Here is a 1,853-nt window from a genome sequence, read left to right on the forward strand (position 1 = left end):
AATTATATTTATTGAGAGTTAATAGTAAAAATAAAGATATAAACAAATTTAATGAATGAGTTAAATTTAAAGATAGATGAGAGAAATATCAAGATTAATAAAGAAATGGTCCAACTTACGTCATTATAAAAAAAATGATAGTATTTCGCAATTAGGTATGATGGTTATTGCTGTAGGTTTATCTTCATATAATGTGGCTTTATTCCATTTAATCAACCATGCCTTCTTTGTGGAGGGTATGAAAAACTTGGCTATATGCTGGAAATCCAAAAGACTAAAATTCTTAATTTTTAGAAACAAATTTTAGTAATAATTATATATTTATTTAATTGGACAATCAGCAGGAAACTAATAATATTTAATGATATTTAGTAGAATCCTTAACGATCACACGCCAAGATTATTATTAGTAAAAATTAATAATAATATTATATGATCTCTCACCATTGAGAAATGGTGTTGACAAAAAGGATCGCTGCCTTATTTATCTTATCTTTGTAAACTGGAGATTATATTAAATTGCAGGGATAAGAGATAATACTGGTAAAATATTATAGAAAAAAGATAGGAATCATCAATTTTGTTTAATCATGCTTTCTATTAATAAATATCTTTCTATAAGTAAATAGATTTAAAATAGAAAGGAAACACCTTTAATAACCAAAACTAGGTCATTTTTAACAACGATGGCTGATTGAACAAGGAAATATATGTGTAATTGGAAATAACAATATTCCATTTATCCCAAATAAAAAAAAAAAGCATAATATGGGCCAAAACAGCCGGTGACCCCCTATTCAAAGGAACCTTTTTGAATGATGCAAAAGAATGATCCTCTAAAAACGCAGGTATGGTAGCGTATAATAACATTAATTAAAAATCAATAAAATAAACAAAAACACTTTGCGCTTCTTTTGCTTAACACAAGAAAAATAATAATTCGATTGTCCCTTTAGTTCCAGTAAAATTGTATCCTAATTCAGATACATGTAAAGCTCAAATATTATCTGAAAACACAAATAAATTAGACATTCATTCATCATTTTCTACAATACTGAAAGATAATACTAGAGGAGGTTTATTGTTAAGTAATATTATACAGAATATTTTTGAACAAAATAGATTAGGTTTACCTTTATTTTTAACACCAAAAGGAATAAAAGCCTCGCATGATTTAATTAATATGCTTAATTTACTACCTTTAGATAATAGCTCTAAGTTCAAAGGTGATAATTTCTTATTTGATTATTTAAGTAAGGCATCCAATCCAGTCTTTAGGTATAATATGGAGTTAACATTCAAAACTATAAATCCTATTAATGTCTTTGAATTACCTTTAGGTAGTCAAAAAGTAGTAGATGGAGATTGTTCAGGTCTTTATTGCTTTAAGCACAAAAATACTGGTAAATATGGTATTGGTTCTGCTTTATCATGTAGGAGTCGGCTTAAAGACCATCTAAACAGTTTACATGGGCATAGACCTAGAACTAAATTACATAATTGGATTCTGTATAATGGGGGTATTATATCGGTAAATTGATCGCCTATAATTACATATGATAATGTTGTACAAGAATGATATAATACTAATTATGCTAGTCCTTTAAGTATAGGTGGTAGCAATATTCTACAAGGGTTTGGACAATATCCTGCCAGAATTTTAGAACAATGTGCATACACAAATTACAGCCCATGTTTAAATATAAGTAATGAGCAAGATAAAGATATTATATTCTTTAATTTTTCATTTAAACCTAGTGTTATGAAACTTGGTTTGGGTAATGTCTGTATTTATCAAGCTTGGGGAGATAAAAGTATGACTATTTTACTAAGCGAATCTAATTCTTATAATA

The 1,853-nt window shown here is 27.5% G+C and overlaps 2 protein-coding genes across 2 annotated transcripts in view; both read left to right on the top strand.

Annotated features, from left to right (window-relative positions):
* GSTUM_00002007001 (uncharacterized protein) overlaps window positions 1-129 on the top strand; it is a gene marked incomplete at both ends in the record, with an annotated part of 5,409 nt that extends 5,280 nt beyond the window's left edge. Inside the window, one exon of the mRNA XM_002839324.1 lies at window positions 82-129. Within this exon, the coding sequence (XP_002839370.1) occupies window positions 82-129 (48 nt within the window). The remainder of the gene's footprint in view (window positions 1-81) is intronic.
* A 28-nt stretch (window positions 130-157) lies between these two features.
* The window catches only part of GSTUM_00002008001 (uncharacterized protein), a gene marked incomplete at both ends in the record, with an annotated part of 5,697 nt that continues 4,001 nt past the window's right edge, over window positions 158-1,853 (top strand). The window contains one exon of the mRNA XM_002839325.1: window positions 158-236. Within this exon, the coding sequence (XP_002839371.1) occupies window positions 158-236 (79 nt within the window). The remainder of the gene's footprint in view (window positions 237-1,853) is intronic.

The sequence above is a fragment of the Tuber melanosporum genome (assembly GCF_000151645.1).
Source record: "Tuber melanosporum whole genome shotgun sequence assembly, scaffold_340, strain Mel28".
In the NCBI taxonomy this organism is placed as follows: Eukaryota; Fungi; Ascomycota; class Pezizomycetes; order Pezizales; family Tuberaceae; genus Tuber; species Tuber melanosporum.